Source organism: Saccopteryx bilineata, chromosome 9 (assembly GCF_036850765.1).
Source record: "Saccopteryx bilineata isolate mSacBil1 chromosome 9, mSacBil1_pri_phased_curated, whole genome shotgun sequence".
In the NCBI taxonomy this organism is placed as follows: domain Eukaryota; kingdom Metazoa; phylum Chordata; class Mammalia; order Chiroptera; family Emballonuridae; genus Saccopteryx; species Saccopteryx bilineata.
The window spans coordinates 50,656,140-50,673,790 of record NC_089498.1 but is presented as its reverse complement, the minus strand read 5'-3'; the positions used below and the strand labels follow the sequence as shown (position 1 = coordinate 50,673,790).

The window sequence follows — 17,651 nt, the reverse complement described above, 5'->3', positions numbered from 1 at the left end:
TGAGCACTCCCAAGTTAATGAATTCTATCTCCCCATTACATTCCACAGAAAATCCAGGGATTCACAGAGAAACCCAGAAACCTTGCCTGAGAAAGATACTACAGCAGAAAGCAGACTATAGTTACAAAAGGGAAGCAGCTCTAAGTGCGACAGAAACTACAACTCGCCATCAACCTCAGCACAAATGTATTCATTGGCCAAATGCTACCAGTCTATGTAGCGATCATTTCCCACCTGGACTACAATGTGATTAGGGAACTGAAGAAAAAAAGGCATAGAATAGTTTAGAAAGTGGGCACATTGGTGTCCCCAACCAGTCTCCCACTTCCCCTCATGCTTCCTTCTTCTCCATATTGTAGCCAGAGTGAAGTTTTCAAAGTACAAATCTGTTCATACCATTCTTCTCTCATGACTTATCACACTTGGAACAAAACCCAAACTATATATGATACTTAGCCCTGGCTGACAATGCCTCCCCGACCCACCATCCACAACCTGCTGACCTCCATGGGTCACCACGGTCCCCAAGCTCACTCTGCCACACGGCCCTTAGCTGTTCTCAGGTAAGTCTCAGGGATCGTGCACTTGCTGTCTCCTTCCTGGATGCTCTGGCCCCAAACACCTGCATGAGGTGTTTGCCTCATTTGATTCAGGTGTCTGCTTAGCCGTCACCTCATTAGAGACCTCTTCCAAACACCCTTTCTAAAACACCACCCCCTCACCACCATCCCCGACACTTTCTAACCTATTAAATGCCCTCCTTTTTCTTTATTTCCCTAATCACTACCTGGTATTATTCATTTGCTTACTGCCCATTTCAGCCGAGCCAGAATATAAGCCCCACAGGTGCCTTGGGGGCCTCTGCTCACAGCAGCACCCAGGTCTACAACAGCACCTTGCACATTGAACGTTGCTCAGTAAACAGAAGTTGAATGAATAAGTGAATTTTTAAAATAAAATTTTTAAACTGATTTGAGAGACAGAGAGAGAGAGAGAGAGAGAGAGAGAGAGAGAGAGAGAAACATGGATTTGTTGTTCCTCTTATTAATGCATTTACTGGTTGATTCCTATATGTGCCCTGACCGGGGATCGAACGTACAACCCTGGCTAAGTGGGATGATGTGCTAACCGAGTTCCTGGCCAGGGCTGAATAAATGCACTCTAAGTGAGCATTTCCTCTGGCAGACTCTGTACTGGACCGTGGGATATAAAGATGAATGACAAATAGGCTCTTGTCTTTTCCCCTGAGAAACTTAAAATCTAGCAGCGGAGACATATACAAGGAATAGAATGGAACGTGATATAAACTTCAAGTGTTCAAGGGAAACTGTGGAGAAGTTAGAGATAAGGCAGGACAAACTAGGGCCCGATTATGAAGAACCCCAAGCTTCACAAGGAGCTGGGCCTCCATCAGACCATCCACTATACATCACTAAGTAGAAATGAACAGAGGTAAAAATCTGAAATTAGAACTGACAGAACTTTGCATTTGTATAAAAGGAAATGAGAAGTTCTATGTTTCTAGGAAGTGCCACTTCCCACATAGGAGGAAGAATAAGTTGGAAGATACAGACGATAAATCTGGCATTAGACAAGTTGAGTTTGAGGGACTATGATCACCATACTAAGCCATATGATTTCTTTGGTGGCTACAAAACCCTTGACTTGGAAGTTCTACAATCCTTCTCCTTGGCCTTTTTCTTCACCAGGTGTTCACAGCACCCTACCAGCCACATGTATCACACAGAGGTGGCATGTGTTGGCTGTGACTTTGCCATGCATGAAAAGTCCTTACAAATTCTGCAAGTTTAACAGTCTTTATCATGCTTTCTTAAAACAAGGGATACCTGTTTTGCAGTGAAGTCTGATACACATGCAGAGATTTCCCAGGAATTTTTCCTAGTCAGTGGCTTGAAAGTCCAATTCTAAACGGGGAGACAACATTATTGACAATTTAAAAAAATCAAACAGGCATTCTTGCTGCTTTCTGTTTTGCAATGTCATGGAGATTCCATGTGGATATATGTATATATAAACATATATACATACAGACATGAGGGGGAGATATTAAGAATGAAAAGAAGCAAAAAAAATTTAAATGCAAAAAACTAAACTTACATTAGCAGTAAAGGATAATTACACACAACATAAGGATGGACCCAAATGTCAATGTTGTGTCTGACCTGTGGTGGCACAGTAGATCAAGTGTTGATCTGCAATGCTCAGGTCGCTGGTTCAAAACCCTGGGCTTGCCCGGTTAAGGCACATATGAGAGTTGATGCTTCCTGTTCCTCCCCCCTTCTCTCTCTCTCTCTCTTTTTCTCTCCTCTGTCTCTAAAAATGAATTAAAAAAATTTTTTTAAAATGTCAATGTCACAAATTCAGCATCAAGGTTTCCCAGCACCTCAAACATCTGGCTGAAGGATTTGCTGTTAATGTTGCTCAAATTCTAGTGACCCCATTTCTCAGTTTCAGCTTAGATTCTTCTCTAACAAGTAGAAGACAGAGAAGCAAAAAAGAAATAAGCTAATTTTTTAAAGGGCTCTAAGACTCTTAAAATCAAAACAAAATTCCCCTTTGGGATTACTGGCCAAACAAGCTAACTGCGAGTAGTGTGCAATGTGCTTCCAAAGTGGCAGACCTCCTGGCGGAGTTTGGGGGAAATGGGTCAAGACTCAGGAAAGTCAAGCAGAAAAATAGGGAAAGATGAACTCTCTGTTCAACACAATAGTCTATAACCAAAAATTTCCTTTCCGGCCCTGGCCGGTTGGCTCAGCGGTAGAGCGTTGGCCTGGTGTGCGGGGGACCCGGGTTCGATTCCCGGCCAGGGCACATAGGAGAAGCGCCCATTTGCTTCACCACCCTCTCCCCTCCTTCCTCTCTGTCTCTCTCTTCCCCTCCCACAGCCGAGGCTCCATTGGAGCAAAGATAGCCCGGGCGCTGGGGATGGCTCCTTGGCCTCTGCCTCAGGCGCTAGAGTGGCTCAGGTCGCGGCAGAGCGACGCCCCGGAGGGGCAGAGCATCGCCCCCTGGTGGGCAGAGCGTCGCCCCTGGTGGGCGTGCCGGGTGGATCCCGGTCGGGCGCATGCGGGAGTCTGTCTGACTGTCTCTCCCCGTTTCCAGCTTCAGAAAAATACAAAAAAAAAAAAAAATTCCTTTCCCCAGCATTCTGGGTCAATAAAACTGCTACAGAGTAACAGGCAAATAACTAGAAACAAGGGGTCTCTGACATGACAGAACATTTCCGTCTTCTTCAGGAGAGCTAGGGAAAGGTGTTTCGTCAATACCCGCTGCAGGTCCTCCTGCCTCTTACATGTCTGGTGTGCCACGTACACTGAGGACAGGCCTCAAGGAGGCAGACGGGAAACCAGGAATATGTCCCAGTAGAAGGACAGGGGATGGGGATGCATAGGATTATCATAACAGAAGGCAGCTTCCATTTCCCATGTCCCTATCCTGTCAACGTGGAAACCAGAGAGAGGACTTTAAAGAATACCTTAGTTACATGTCTTCTGGACAAAAAAAGCTCTTCAGCTCATAATATTCTAACATAACTGGCCCATTCAATCATGTTAGAATAAAAACAAAACAGTTGTATAGAACAACAGAAATCATCTAGACTGAGAAGCTCTCATAGCACCTGTGAGAAGAACCAGCCTCCCGAGATTGAGTCACCCACACCGCTCAGCATGTTAGGGCACGGCTGGGCTGGAACCCAGGTGGCCTGCACCCCAGCACTGGGTTATTTTTGTCCAAGGCACAAACCAACTGATTTGTTGCTATCAAACAATGTAAATATACAAGTGACTACAGTATTGGCAATAAGAACCAGTAAAACTTGAAATTAGAAAGCTTAAAGCAAAACAGATATGAGAAAAGTCCCTGCTAAGAGAATACAAACAGTAATATATTTAAAGTAAATTAGGCCTATGGTTAGGATACTTCCCTAGAACAAGAACAAAATATTTAAAATTCACAGTTTTGTGAAAAATTGGACTCATGATCATATGACTAACCTAAAGTTATATTCTGTGTCAGTAAATTATTTGCTTGCATGTAAAAATTTTGATGAAAAACCAGAAACAAAACAACAAACATTGGGAAAAACTCAGAAAACTTAACTTGACTTTGACCCATTAAATAAAAATTACTGGCACTTTTTTTCCTAACATGCTTTTAAGAAAAGAAGTTTAGAAGTTAAAAGTTTAAAAGTCAAAGCAGAAACTTAAGTTTGGCAGCCAACAGAATGTACTTAATAAATTTGAAGCATCTCACTTTTAAAGTCTATTCCTATCTATTTAGCCTCTTCAAACTAAAGCAAACTAAAAAAGGTCTTCCATAAAATTAAATGCAGCCCAGGTCATCATTTCAAATTTAGCTAAATCTCTAGGATTGCCAAACCAGTCCCTAATGAACACTGGCCACTTAAACAACTTCCTTTACAGAAGTTAAGAGAGGTCTTTCCTGGCAGAGCCAGGAATTGCTTTCATTTCTATTTGCAGATACGTAATTTGCAAGTCCTTATAAACATACCAAGAAAATACTAATCATTTCTGATAGATTAAGTTCAGCATAAACTCTGCCTGTACTTTGTTTTCTAGATTTATAATGATTTCCCTAATATTCAACCATACTGTGGGTCATGAAGAACAGTCCATTACAGAGAAACTCATTCCTTAACCAATCAGTTTCCAACTCCCATGCATGCATGGAAGCCACCAAGATGCTCCGGTATAGGAAAATCAGACACCAATGACGAGGGACACGTAGGTGTTTCATTTGCTGCAGGCATTCCAAGCACACAGCTTGCTTGAGGTGATCTATGTTCATTTTAGAGCTAGGGAAATGGAAGCCACTTTAGATCCACCAGACACTAAAAGAAGGTGCCTATTAAAAATCCTGAAATGGAATAGCCATATATTGCTTTAGTTGCTACACATCCTAGAAGGTGAGAAGCCACACAGGTTCATCTGCACTGCATCTACACAAAGTCATTCCTTGAGGGTATGATTTTCCCAAAAGCCCAAACCACTCTGGAATAGCTGTTCTGAATTTCAGGGGTGAAACCTCTTTAAATACACATTACTAAGGTTCCAGATGTTAGATCAATTGTCAACAATTTATTTGATAGGTTAACACCAACAAGACTGGATGGTTTATCTGAGGTTCAATAATCTGTATATATTCTTGTAAAGCATCTGAAGGTTTTCCTTCCTGTGGAATGAGAACAGAAGAACAGCATCTCAAACAACCTTACTCACCATTCCATACACTCCTGTACAAAACAGGCAACAAACATGGCATTTTCTTAAAGCTGCAAGAGCTTTAGTTGAGTATGTATGTAGTTTTAAAAAAAAGTGGGGGAGTAATATGCTTTGATTCCACTGCTTCATACATTTCATTTCCAAACACTCCGTATTAGACCTCTGCAGTGCCTACTCCTCAATCACTGAATCTAAGAGCTTTTACTTTACTTACTTGTATTTTAAGAGCAGCCACTGAATCAACCAGAGTCCTACAAGGATCATGCCGTTAATTTCACAAATAGAAAAGGCCCACTGCACCCGGTTAAAATGGTCAAAAAACGTGTCCGGTAGTGGAGGCTGCACCTCCTTAGGAGGCACTCGTTCATGGACGACCGAGATCATCACTGTGGTGAGAACGAAACAGGAAAGTGCATAAAGGAAGGCCAGGAAAGTCTTGCCCCACTCCATGGGGTACTGGGAGCGCTCCGGTTCTGGCATGGGGATCTTGATCATCTCCTTCCTGTACCCATTTGGCATCCCGTTGGGTTTGACCTTGATGCTGAAGCTGCTGTTAGGTGCAGGGATGTCGGTGCCAATGCTGAGGTGCCCGTTGGCATGGCCGTTCTTGTGTGCTTCGATGTGGTGCTCCATTTTCAGGGTCTCGATCATGTCCAGGAGCCGCTGCCCGTTGTCGGAGGAGACTCGGCACAGTGGGGGTTTTGTGAAATCCTCCGGGGTCAGGTTGATCAGGTCCCGGCCTGCGAAACGTTCCAGAGGCTCACAGTATTCTGGCATGGCATTCTCCAGCAGCCAGTCTGCCACCTTCTTGGGTGACCAGTAAACCACTTCCTTCATTGTACTGGCAGACAGTGAGCAGTCCCCAGCTGGCTCCCGGCAGGTCAGCAGTCACCGTTCCTACAGAGCAGGACGCTGTCCCTCCGTGGCGTACTCATCCTGTTGGGCCTCATGACAGAGACTTGGGTGGCAAGATGGACAGGGCAGTTTTTAAACACCTCATGTAGCTGTCCAGGGTTCTTGAGTTCCCAAGCATTCATTTACCTCGTTTTTCAACAAGGTTCTTCCTTCTGTGGAGGAAAGAGGAAAAGTCAAGATATTCGGACTTCCAAATCAATCCCCTCAAAATGCAAAACCTTAATATGCATATGGAAAATAGAAAACCAGTTATTGATAAAAGTCTGTAGTTCTCAGACATGTATTAGTTTAAGGGACTACTGATTCCCTGGTTAGTCTTTCCTGAAAGAATATTAAATAGAGCTGACAATGGATAAAGTCAATGATGCGTTTTCTAAGAAATAATTCAACAGTGCTATGAAACAGCTTAGTACGGATCAGTTATTCTGTGTGCACGTGCTCCCTGGGATCATCTGAAAGAAGATGGCAGATTTGCTTACTTACTATTCTACTGGTAAAGAAATGTTTTAAAAGATAGATAACATACAGCAACTTAATAGACACCATAGAAATGCTGGGCTTCAAGATAATTTGATCCAAGAATTTTCTATTTTTTTCACACACAAAAAAACAATGAATCCTCTTTTCCAAATGTGTGTGGACCCCCAAATCTATAAAAGTGTTACAGACGCAGCTGCTTGGGTTGAAACACGGAGGGAGTGAAGGACCAGTGAAGTCCGCTCCGATGACTCTTCCCCTCTCAGCCCACAGGGCGTTCTGGGGAATCCCCAAATCAGTGATCTGATTCAACTCCCTCATTTATAAAGTTGGAACCTAAGTTCCAGGAAGGTCAGGAAACTTGCCAATGGTCAAGTGGCAGCCTGCATGGAAGAGCTGTAAGTTAAGTTTCTGAGTCCAGTGCACTGTTTATTAACATACTTAGCCGTATGTGGCAAGAACTGACTCACAAAGCAGGGAAGATTCAAAAGCAGAATTCAAAACTTTATAAATGTATATAAGTATAAATATAAACTTATTTATTATTAATGTAGTTATTCTTATTTGAACACAACTATGGTTAATGAACATAACATTTGCATAAAACAATTAGGAAAAAATACATCACATCTTAACTGAAATTATACTTGGTGACAGGCCTGGGGCATTTTTTACTTTTCTTCCACCTATTTTTCTTGAATAAGTGTGCATTACTTTTGTAACAATCATTTAAAAGGAAAATCAAGTACAAGGACTAAAGTTTTGCTACTCTGAGAGCTGCCTTTTTGGAATAATGATTTTAAGCCGCTTATTAAGAAACAGGACTCCCAAGGAACTTTGGCCCTACCCCTTTTCTGCCCAAGAGATACAGATTAAAAAAAAAACCAGCTCCAGGAATGAAATCTTAGCATATATCCCTTGGCATAAGTGTCATAATTAGGAAGGCTTCATACAGGGATCTGTTGGCTAACTATCCCGTTTCCCACTGGTTCTGAGTCACCCAGCAAGAATTCGTCTGCATGTGTGTTCCCTGTTCCCTCAGCTCCCTGTAAATCAGGCGTCCCCAAACTACGGCCCGCTGGCCGCAATGCGGCCCCCTGAGGCCATTTATCCAGCCCCCACTGCACTTCTGGAAGGGGCACCTTTTTCATTGGTGGTCAGTGAGAGGACCACTGTATTTGGCAGCCCTCCAATGGTCTGAGGGACAGTGAACTGGCCCCCTGTGTAAAAAGTTTGGAGACCCCTGCTGTAAATCACCCCTTCTCACTGCTGAAACACAAGGCCCCTCCCCTCCTTTTTCTCCTTTGTCCAAAATGTCACCTGTACTCGATGTTATCTTAGTGTCTTTGGAGTTTTAATACCTATGTGAATTCCTCATGTTCATGTATTAAAAACTTGATTTTTCTCCTGTTAATCTCTCTGTTAATCTGATTATTGGCCTAGCCTTAGAAGAACTTAGTAGATGGGGAAAAATATTTTTTTTAGCCCTCACACAAGAAAAGTTAAACTAAATTAGCTAGCTCTATAACAAAGCCTTGTTACTGTAACACGGCCTTCCGTGGAAGGGAGGCTGCAGTTTGACTCAGCATCTCCCATGCATTAGGTTAGCTCAGCTACTCATCTGTAAAATGGTTATAATCAAATATCTCCTTCACAGGATTGTTGTTGGTACTTAAAAAGCCAAATGTGGAAGTTGATGATACATGACCTAGCTCTAAAGGAGGTCTGTTGGCATTCATATCCTATTCTTTCTTATATTTTCTATCATATCTAATAGCTACTGTCCACTATATCTCACTATGAAAACACCTGCCCAACAGAGGACTCTTTTTTTCCTCAAATGATGGATGTTGTGTTAATTACAAAAACACTTGCACAGACTTGTAGATTTAGGAGCTAGAAATTACTGATGGCAGTATTTCCTTAAATACATTTTGTGGAATAATAATCAGATAAAATGCTCGTTTAAAAAAAACAATCCAGATAAGCCTGGGAACCACACAGCATAATCTCTCCTAGTGACACATCACATGTTCAAGCTCCAGGAAGTCCCCCAGTAAAGAAACTGTTTCCCGGGATCTCTCAAAATGACTTCATTAAGACTCTCCTGCTCCCCTGCCCCCGCTATCTCCCCTTAACTCCTCATGACCCAAACCAGACCTGGACTCAGGTCTCCTGATTTCAAAGTATAAACTCACCCCTGCTGAACCCCCGAAGCTGACTCTGGAATGACAACGTCCACACTTCTGATTTCCTGCTCTGAACAACAACCAGTCAAATGGCATAAACCTTGCTAAAGAGTGGGGCAGTCTCTCTCTTGAGCATCCACACTGCTGTACGTGTTTCCTATGACACGCCCTGTGGGTGAGTGGCTGTCTAGACACCCCAGGAGCCTGAGTGACTGTGGTAGGGCTTCAGTCTGAAGCAACCATGTCTCACATTAGCAGGGCTCAGAATTCCTCAACTGATGTCTGCTCAATAACTCCAGAAATGTTCCTTATATGGCTTAACATTTCTTATATGGTTCCTTATATGGAAAAGAAAGCTATAGAAAATGGCACTGATGTTGAAAAGTACTTTAAAACAATGCTGGTGGTTGAGGAGAATCAGGTGGGCATTCTCCAGAGAGAAATATGAAAACAAAGAGAATCTCTGACCACTTCAGAACCACTGCAGAGAGGTTGCGATTGTCAAGAGCTGCCCAGAGTGACAAGACACACGAGCCAAATGGGAGTCCTGGCAGGAGATCCTGAGGAAAGGGGATCTCCTGGCATCAGAACCCAAGCTTCTTCCTAAACACTCCTCAGGAGAATCAGGTTAACAGCCAAAGGATGTCTCAACATCTTGAAGTGGCTACAACTCTAAAGAAACGTTTTCGGTGGAAAGTCCAGGCCCATAAAAATGAACATGTATTTTTCATGTAGATTCTTCATTATTTCCTTTGTCTAACACAGGAAGTCTGCCAGGAGGGGAAACCCCCTCAGAACCACAAAGACCAGGCTGATGCCAAGGTGTTATTTTACTTCTCCCTGATTGAGGACCCGTCAGACAATCTCCTCTTCAGAGATAATAATCTTTAAAATAGAAAAATATCCAGTGGTAGGAGACAATCTAGGCCATTAGACAGACACATTACACACACACACACACACACTCTCTCTCTCTCTCTCTCTCTCTCCCTTTCTGGTATTGCTAACCTCCATCCAAACAAAGGAACACTAATCTTGGAAAGGTAAAGGTGAGTCCATCAGGCAGTTCTTGATAGCCAGAGAAACTCTAAGAGACAGCAAGAGAAGTAAATGGCTCCCATTAATAACTAGGACAACAAGCCTGTCCACCCCTTCAGAGAGTCCCTTAGAATTCCCCATCTACTCCTCTTCAACAAGTCCAGGCTCTTCCCTCAGTCTTTAAGGTTTTTCTGTGCAGAGACTTCATAGACCATTCCACTTCACAATTCTTTCCCCCTCCCTGATTTCGTCCATCACTAATATCTGTGACACATAATATAACCTAACTGTCATGTGCATGTGGTGTGGCAGAGACAGTGCCAGCTGTGAGTTAGGGACCTGCAGTTAAGACCCAACTCAGCTACTTGCCTTTTTGACAAGGTCCTTTCACATCTCCACACTTCAGTTCCCTCTGGGAAACAGAATTACCAACTACCTACCTGTCTTCACATGGGCTGCTACTGCTGTGACAAACCAATCATTTAAAAAAGGTATAAGAGAAATTAATTACTCCAAGAAACATGTCTTGTTCTTTTCATAACATCCTGCTTCCTTTCTGCCGCCCAAATGGGTCATAGTGACATGTCATAAATATTTATTGAAGCCGACACTTCCAAATGACATTTTTAAAAGCCTAACCATTCCAATACATGAGTAAAAACAGCCCTCCAAATTTCATGAGAAAACAACCCTTTATTTGTCAAGCAAGCTTTGAAAATAAACACACACATTTTCCTTCAGCTGATGCTGAAATGGTACAAAAGGAGGAAAGCTCATTAGGAAAGTAAGCTGTTGGACAGCTATTCAGTAAGTCAAAGGCCACTGCTGAAAGGTGTGGACTTACAGACTCCAGAGCCCCCGCGTGCAAGCAGGGGTGAGAACATGGCTCTCCCCTGAACTCACACACTCAATTTAGATGGACTATGAACTATACTGTGCTGTTTCTGAAAAAATGCCAAGTGTTTGCACATCCACAAAGGTGGGCTTAGAAAACAGCTACTGCTACCATCACTCAGAAAAGCCACCCAGAACCCATACTGGAAGAATGTTAAGAAATAATGCATAGCTTAAATCAGGGGTCCCCAAACTGCGGCCCCCTGAGGCCATTTATCCGGCCCCCACCGCACTTCTGGAAGGGGCACCTCTTTCATTGGTGGTCAGTGAGAGGAGCATAGTTCCCATTGAAATATTGGTCAGTTTGTTGATTTAATTTACTTGTTCTTTATTTTAAATGTTATATTTGTTCCCGTTTTGTTTTTTTACTTTAAAATAAGATCTGTGCAGTGTGCATAGGGATTTGTTCATAGTTTTTTTTACAGTCCGGCCCTCCAATGGTCTGAGGGACAGTGAACTGGCCCTCTGTGTAAAAAGTTTGGGGACCCCTGGCTTAAATCATTAGACATATTTCTCATAACTGGGAAGAAGGAATAGAAGATGAAAAACTGTATATAAACTTTTTATAATAAAATACCACAGAGTCTGAAGGACAGAGAGGGACTGGAACTCTTGCTCATCTGAAACTTTTAGACCTAAGTAAACTAAAAACCAGGGAGATGGTAATTTGTCTAAGATCTCATACATACATGCTCCTGGTTCTAGACAAAAATCCAAAGTGCTTACCAGGGCTCTTCCACTGCAAAAATATACATCAGGCTCACAGGTATGAACACAAAGAAAGGACAATCTAACATGTCTTTAAAAAAATATTCTAGAGTCCTGCCCTGGCCAGATAGCTCAGTTGGTTAGAGCGTCATCCCAAAATGCAGATGTTGCCAGTTTGATCCCTAGTCAGGGCACACACAGGAGCAGATCAATGTTCCTCTCTCTCTCTCTCTCTCTCTCTCTTTCTCTCTCTCTCTTAATCTCACCCTTCCTCTCCTTCTAAAATAAAATAAACATTTTTTTTTAAAATTATGGGATCCAAAATGATAACAGGCAGGAATGACAGCATATTCCTTACATAGTCTAACTAGGGAAATACAAATTTGCTGAATATGATTTGGCTCCAATTCTTAAAATAGATATATTAGTCTTTAATATTATAAAACCCATCAGGTAATATGCCATGGCACACTAGAAACTATTTCATTATCAAGGAGAGATTTCTAAAAACAGGAAAAATAAAGCAATTACTCTGGTAATGAAAAAAACATCAACCAAGCAAAACCACTGAATAGATCATTTATAAATATTTGTTCATTCTTACTCAAAAAGAATCTTTTATACAGTGTGTCCGTCAAGTCATGGTGCACTTTTGACCGGTCACAGGAAAGCAACAAAAGACAACAGAAATGGGAAATCTGCACCAAATAAAAGAAAAACCCTCCCAGTTTTTGCAGGATGATGTGGCAGCATGTGCGCATGCGCAGATGATGACGTAACACCATGTATACAGTGGAGCAGCCAATGGCCATGCCAGTCGAGATGTGGACGGTACAGAGGAAAGTACAGTGTGTTCTGTGGCTCACTAAATTCGAATCCGTGACCAAAGAGCAATGTGAATATTGGCACATTTATAATGAAGCACCACCACATAGGAATAACATTACTCGGTGGGATAAGCAGTTGAAGGAAACGAGCAGTTTGGTGGAGAAACCCCATTCTGGTAGGCCATCAGTCAGTGACGAGTCTGTAGAGGCTATACAGGATAGCTACCTAAGAAGCCCTAAAAAATCTGTGCGTGAGCCCACATCGAACTGCACTGAATAGGTATGAAACTCGGAGAGTTTTCCTTTTATTTGGTGCAGATTTCACAGTTCTATAATCTTTTGTTGCTTTCCTGAGACCGGTCAAAAGTGCACCATGACTTTACGGACACACTGTATTATCTTTTTATCTGCCATTGTCTAGAAATAAAACATTGTGGGGGAAAAAAAACTACCATATGAAATACACACTGAATACCAATTTTCAAGAATTAGACCACCACTAAATGCACAATACAACTACCGTGGGAGCAGCTGCTCAGAAAATCTGAGTTCTAATTAACTTGCTTACTTGCTCTGTCATTAACTTGTACCTCAAACCCCAGTGCCTCAGTTTCCTATAATGAACTAACTCCTTCTGCTCAAACCATTGATAAGGGAATTTATGCAGACCTTACGGTGCTTTGGAAAACATAAAGCAATACATAAAAATGTAAGAAATTTTTATACTGAATGTAATTTATTCTTCGAAGATTCAATGAACTTTTAAAATGAGTGCCATGAAATTATGAGCTGAATTTTTTATTACTTTCTTAAGGCAAAATGGACACAAGACTGAACAAACAAAGCTGACATGTCAGTGAAGAATCTAAAGGAAGGTTCCAGATGTTTCTAAATGCTGATAATGGCAAATGAAAGAAGGAAGTAGTGCGTGTGTAATTAGTTTTACAAGCATACAGTCAACTAAACTTTCTGCTTCGTGCATCAAATCTCTAGGAGCGACAGCAAAGCAACAGGAGCATACACATTATTTTCCTCTACTAGCTTATAAACGGAATCCAAAAACAAAATTTGGTGAGCATGTAATATTGTATAATTTCGCTCAGATTTTATAACAGAAAATGATATGCGTAGACCTTGTTAAAGAGTGATGCAAATTAAGAAGGGATACTCTTTTATTATTATGAATCAGATGAAATACTTTTTTGTAAACACTTCAAGTCCCGATAAAAGTCTTGACATCTTCTAGAACTTTCCATAAAAGTCAGTTATTAGACCTTTTAGGGCCAGGTAGCCCGCTGAAGTACTTATGAGGTAGGTGTTTAATTCTCCTCTGACTCAATTTGCATAGCTCCTGAATGCTCTTCTCCAAATCAATTTAATTAGCTGTAATTTTGTTGCTGTTATTCAGCATTTAAAGAGTAAACCGAAATAGGCAGAATTCATAAAACTGCATTTATCTGAAGAAGAAAAAAAAATGTCTAGAATAACAATCACACAGTCTCAGCTGGAGGCCTACATATTCATTTCCATCTACAGTTGGGGAAATTTTAGATTACTTTTGATGCCTTAACCTTGAAATTGTCCTTTATTTTAAATTGCTGTTACATGCAGTGTTCACAATTCCATAGACCGTCTGGTTAGCAGATAAAATTGGCCCTTCTGAAACAGCTCCTTAAACTAAAGTATACATTCAGCTATTTTGCTCAGACATGAGAAAGATGGGCATTGAAGTGTACATATTTGCCTTTCGGTACATTCTGTGCTGTTCAACCTCGGGCTGTTAGCAAAGCCTCCTGTGATAGCATCTTGTGGTCTCCTCCACACCTTGTTTATGTAATGACGTGATACTTAGATTTCACAATATCTGAAATGTATTCTTTCGCAGCAGCTGCCCTATACGTTTCCTGATAGCCTTCCTTTTTCTGCTCCCCTACCAAAATGACCCGTTCCAATGTAGTAGCCCTCAATGCTCCGGAGAAAAAGAGATGATTTTTGGCTGTCAAAATTAGTAGCTACAACATATTGACAAGAAACCTGCCCCATCAATTGTATACTATAAATCATGGCTCTAGTTCTCTGACAGTATGAAATAAAAAACTGTTCTATCAATTTCATGGAGAGCCCTGCCATCAGCAAGACAGCTAACTCCATTTCCCATACCCCAAGCCTCAATTTGAGTCATTCTGTCAAGGAATGTAAATATTTAGTAACCAGAAAACTCAAAGAATGATTTATTATGGCAAAAAATTAGAAACAACCTAAAACTTCAACTGTGAGATGTGATTAAATACATCATTATACAACAGAATATTAAGCTGTATCACTTCTCGGCCTTTTGGCTAAGATCAAGTGCAGAAGATTAAGCCGTGGTTCATCAGAGATTGGATAGAGATTGCAAAATATAATGATTCCATTTTTGTAAACATGCATGTACTACAAAAACCCATAGGAAAAAAAGTATAGAGGGTGTATATCAACTTATTACTTTGGGTGATAAAATTATAACATAATTTCCTGCTCTTATTTTTTCCAGCATTTTCTGATCAACACATACAATTTGTGTTTAGAAAAGGATTCTTTTTCTTTTTCTTTTAAGCACATTCTGTGTTTTTAAACATGTAGGCTGCATTGTAAAAGTAAGAATCGATGCTGCCTGCATTAGCTTTCTTTAAAAACATGAAATAGGCTTGCTGATTTCTCTAAATTAGTGGGACCTTTGCCCTCTATGTATAATTAGGTTCCCAAGTCCTCATACTCCCAAAACAGAATGGTCCCAGGAGAAGAGCCAAACCACCAACAAATATAAAGCTGAAATCTGAACCTAAGTGCATAAAGACATTCTAGCTTCAGATATTTCCCATCGTTCCAGAGGGAAAACAACAAACTATCACAACTGTTCTACCACCTACATTTTCTTCGGTATCTATCTACCCAGCCGACTGCCAAATGTGAAAGACCATCTGAAAACTCTGCCTTGTTGACAGTACAATAAGGAAAAGTCTGTAGGGCTTAAATGACAGCTAATCACTCCCACTTTTGCCTGGGAGTTCATTCTCAGAACCCAATTATCAAAACTCTGAAGATGATCTATTCCCATTCAACTGATTAACTGTCCCTCTAAGTCTGAAACCAGCAGGGCCATTTTAATATTCACCTAGTTCATCCACAGTCCTCGGTAGCAGGCTCACTCTAGCAACACTCAAGAATGTTAGGACATAATGTTTTCAAAATCACTGGCTTTCAAGTTCAGCTGATGTGCACAGAGGTGATCTCATCCACCCCAAGAAGCCTGGGAAAAAGACTCCCTATCTCAATTACACTTCACTCCATTCTTTTCCTTTCTTCCCAGTCTGCTCTTTCAAAATGAAAGCTAAAATCCTTCCACTTCACATTAGCTCAGCTGGAGTAAAAGATGGTGATTCCTTTGAATCTATCACACAAGTATATCAGGGAAAATAAAGAAGTCAAATGCCTTAAAAAAAAGATAAGGCCATGCTTTTAATATCCTCTCTCTCTTTTTTTAATTCATTCATTGAATTTAGAGACAGGGGAAGGAAGAGAGAAACAATGATTTGTTGTCCCACTTATTCATGCATCGATTGGTTGATTCTTCTATGTTACTGACAGGGAATCGAACCTGCAACTTTGGCTTTTGGGACGATGCTCTAACCAACTTAGTTACCCAGCCAGAGCCTCCTCTCCTTGTTTTTAAGTATTCTAAAGCTTATTGGCAGCCTGGTGTAGTTTAACTGCCTCAGTTAACTCGTCTGTAAAGTAACAGGAATCCTGCATTCCTGCAGGGCTGCAATATGGTTTAGAAATCTAAGATGCCACTGAGTGTAGGCATAGTAACAGGAGCTGTCAAGGGATCTACGGGAGGGAAAGTCCAGATCCGTCCTCTTTTCCTCTCTGCTGCAGACAATCCAATAGTGGTCAGTCAAGAGACCAGGGATGGGGATGGTGACAGAGCCAGCATCACAGATGAGGAACAATCACCCTGCCCCACCACTCTTTGTTGCAAGTGCAGTCCAGCTAAGTCACAGAGGATAGAAAATGGAGGGCACTGAGCAAACCAAGTAAGGCACGCCACACTCAATGTACTTTAAATTTAATATTTTTTAACGGCAAAAATAGACAAAAAACCATACAAACTGCATCTGGCCCATGGGATTGCCACTTTGTGTCTCTCTCGCCACCTCATCCACTATACTTACGGTAACTGGCCACTAATTCCTAAAGATTCCGCCTTGAAGGCGCTCTCAAATCTGCTCCTTTTCCTATCCCTGTTTGCTTCTGCTTAAGATTCTGCTTCCAGTCTGACTCAACGGCAACCCACTTCCATACTGCTATTGGATGGGTCTTTTTGTAAATAACGTGATCTCCCCACTTGATGCTTAAAAGCTTGATGGGTCCCACAGCACGCTGGACAACAGTCCTTAGCTTAACACCAAGGCCTTCCACAGTCCAGCCTAGTCCACTACCTTTACCTTCCGGCCTTTCCCTGCAAGCACGGGGACTACACTCATCTGGGTAGCAGTTTCCTTCATGCCATTCATTGCACACCTCCTATGTCATTCTTCCCTCCTTATACTTTTGTTCTTTTTGGATTATCACCTTCAGAGAGCACAGTCTCATTTGTGTTGGAATCTAGAGGGCCTACCACACAGTACACACTTAATAGATGTATGTGGAACACATGAATCAATGAGAATGCAAAGGAGACGGCTTCTCATCCTATAACACGCCCCAGTGATATGTATCTTTTTGGTACATTAAGCATATGAAAATCTATGTAAATATAACTGCTAAATTTTTAATATCACAATCCATTTCAAAATAAATAGATAAAACTTCCCATGCATCAAAAGAAGAGGAATTTCAAAGCTAGAGTGAAAAAGATAGAAGCTAACACATACAGTGCAGAGGGGTATCAGCCTTGGGCCCCAGCAGCTAGGAGCTGGAGTTGTAAGATCCAAGTCTGGGCAGAAAACATAGCCTGAGGCCAGATCCAGGAAGAAAACTGGAACACAGACCTCTTTTTAAAAAAAAAAAAAAAATTAATCCTGACCTGTGGTGCACAGTGGATAAAGCATCGACCTGGAAATGCTAAGGTTGCCGGTTCGAAACCCTGGGTTTGCCTGGTCAAGGCACATATGGGAGTTGATGCTTCCAGCTCCTCCCCCCTTCTCTCTCTCTTTTCCTTTGTCTCCTCTCTATATAAAAATGAATAAATAAAATCTAAAAAAAGTTAAAAAATGTTTTTGAATTTATTGATTTTAGAGAAAGAGGAAGGGAGAGAGACAGAAACATCAATCTGTTTCTGTATGTGCCCTGACCAG

At 41.5% G+C, this 17,651-nt stretch overlaps 1 protein-coding gene across 10 annotated transcripts in view; it reads right to left on the bottom strand.

Annotated features, from left to right (window-relative positions):
• The window catches only part of SGMS1 (sphingomyelin synthase 1), a 325,673-nt gene that overhangs the window by 41,288 nt on the left and 266,734 nt on the right, over positions 1-17,651 (bottom strand). For all 10 annotated transcript variants that reach the window (XM_066244178.1, XM_066244179.1, XM_066244177.1 and 7 more), the window contains one exon: positions 5,479-6,331. In XM_066244178.1, the coding sequence (XP_066100275.1) occupies positions 5,479-6,101 (623 nt within the window). In that variant the 5' untranslated portion in view covers positions 6,102-6,331. The remainder of the gene's footprint in view (positions 1-5,478; positions 6,332-17,651) is intronic.